Source organism: Entamoeba dispar, genomic scaffold (assembly GCF_000209125.1).
Source record: "Entamoeba dispar SAW760 scf_1105229460755 genomic scaffold, whole genome shotgun sequence".
NCBI classification, from domain to species: Eukaryota; Evosea; order Mastigamoebida; family Endamoebidae; genus Entamoeba; species Entamoeba dispar.
In genome coordinates this window covers 25-2,078 of record NW_001854351.1, presented here as the reverse complement: position 1 = coordinate 2,078, position 2,054 = coordinate 25, and the positions used below count along the sequence as shown (strand labels likewise).

The following is a 2,054-nucleotide window of genomic DNA, read 5'->3' as shown; positions in this document are numbered from 1 at the left end:
TAAGACACAAAAAAATATAATACTTTTATTAATTATATTATTAAAACAATTAATTCAAAACAAAAATAAAGAAATTAACTTTTTAATTTTACTAAATTAAAGGAAACTATTATACTTATTAATCAAAGTCTAGCAATATTTTATACAATATTTAATAATTTTAATAGTTTGAATTCTTTGATTATTGAATAAATAATTGTTACTTCAATAAAGTTCTTACTAAAATCTTTTTATGTTTTTTTGCTAATCTACTTCATTCTATTTATACTAAAATGAAACTATTAACAAAAGGAAAACACTACCAATACATTCATTTAGTCCTTAGTAAACAGTTAAGAAATATAAAGAAAGAATTAATTTTCTTTTTAGAATAGAATAAATTAGTTTTTATAGCTCTAATCTTGAAGATAATTTGACTCAAAAGATTATTATTTTATACTCAATTCAAATTAAATAGAATTATTACATAACTATGATCTGAGGTTAAATAAAACGTTCAAAAATTTCGTTGTTATTAAAAGAAACTATGATAACGATTTTTATGAAAATAAAATTAACTTCTGTAATGGAAGGTATAAAATAAAAATATGAAGTAAATATGAACAATGAATTGACTTAATGTTAGTATGTAATTAACAAGATGATAACTACAAAACACAAAAATTTTTGTTATTTACTTTATGCAAATTTCTAGGATTTATAAAAATATTTAACAAAAAATAAATTTGACAAAGTATTAAATAAGAAAAAACATATATAAGAAAGAATATAATTGTTTCTCGTACACACATAACTGAGTTAATTAATTCTTGGTACAAATAATATTTAAATAACACTAACAAAAAAGTCATCAGTTATTAGATTATCTACAATTTTATTATCACTGTATTAAGAACTGATTATTTCAATAAATTTGATTATTTTACTTCTGTTATAAAGTTTATTTTCAAATATTTGGATTAGATTGTCCCTCCTCTAAATGTACTTCTAGAACTTATTTAAAAAAAAGAATAGGATTTAAATTAATAAAAAGAAAGAATTTACAAATCAAAAAAGTTATTAAAAAAGTAAAAATAATGAGTGGGAAATCTTGTTGAAAAAGAAAGGATTTGTGGAAAAAAAAAGAATAAAGAAGAATTTTTACGAGATAACATAAAATAATAAAGTTCTTTTTGTAGAAAAAAAAAGACTCATCGAAGAACTTGAAGAGACAAATAAACAATGCTCTCTGAACATCAACGCCTTAGAAAATCTGCGTCAATAAAAATTCAAAAAGTTGTTCAAGAACAACATTCTAAAGCATATAAGGATTGGCTTAATTTTATAAATCAAGATGAACCACATATAGATAATATATTTACTGATTTACGTAGTGGGTTGGCGTTGATTAGGTTGATGGAAAAATTGACAGGAAAGACATTAGATAAAAAATATGATAAAAATCCAAAAGATGTTATTCATGAAAGAGATAATATTGAGTTATTACTTGGCTTTATGAAAAGAAATAAAGTTGATGTACGAATTGTTGCACAAGATATATTTGACCAAAATAAAAAACAGATATTACAATTATTTAACACCTTAGTTAGAAAATATCACTACAAAGGTTTGTTCTTTCTTTTTATTAAAACATTTAAACAAAGAATAAATAATAATTAAATAGAACACAACCTTCATCCTAATGACTTTAATAAATGGTTATCAAATATTTTTGGAAGAGACGTTTATGTAGAAAAAGAATACATGGATGAACATTTTTGGGAAAAATTAATTAATTATTTTAGGGTTGATAGTGTCTTAGAAAAAGAATTTACTAATGATCCTAAAACCAATATAAATTATTGTTTTACAGCTGCTAGAGATTTTCTTGGAATCCCAATCATTATGGAACCTTCATTAGTTGCTAGTGGATTTTTAGATGATGAAGTGTTAACAATGTATCTAGTATATTATGTACTTAAGGATAAGAATATTCGTGATGATGAAGAAATTAAATTTCTTCAAATTGATGTTATTTCTGTTTCATCACCAAGTCAATTAAGTAGATCAACAAG

General features: G+C 22.2%; 1 protein-coding gene across 1 annotated transcript, besides 6 other annotated features; it reads left to right on the top strand.

The window, feature by feature from the left end:
• The first annotated feature begins 8 nt into the window (after positions 1-8).
• Positions 9-101: a sequence feature (AT_rich).
• Positions 102-134: 33 nt separating this feature from the next.
• Positions 135-166: a sequence feature (AT_rich).
• A 529-nt stretch (positions 167-695) lies between these two features.
• Positions 696-727: a sequence feature (AT_rich).
• Positions 728-1,015: 288 nt separating this feature from the next.
• Positions 1,016-1,078: a sequence feature (AT_rich).
• Positions 1,079-1,221: 143 nt separating this feature from the next.
• Positions 1,222-1,659, top strand: EDI_136880 (uncharacterized protein; the record flags this gene model as incomplete). The annotated part of the gene is made up of 1 exon (XM_001737646.1): positions 1,222-1,659. One exon carries the CDS (start codon positions 1,222-1,224, stop codon positions 1,657-1,659), a length of 438 nt encoding a protein of 145 aa, XP_001737698.1.
• Positions 1,619-1,662: a sequence feature (AT_rich).
• A 100-nt stretch (positions 1,663-1,762) lies between these two features.
• Positions 1,763-1,783: a sequence feature (AT_rich).
• The last annotated feature ends 271 nt before the right edge of the window (positions 1,784-2,054 follow it).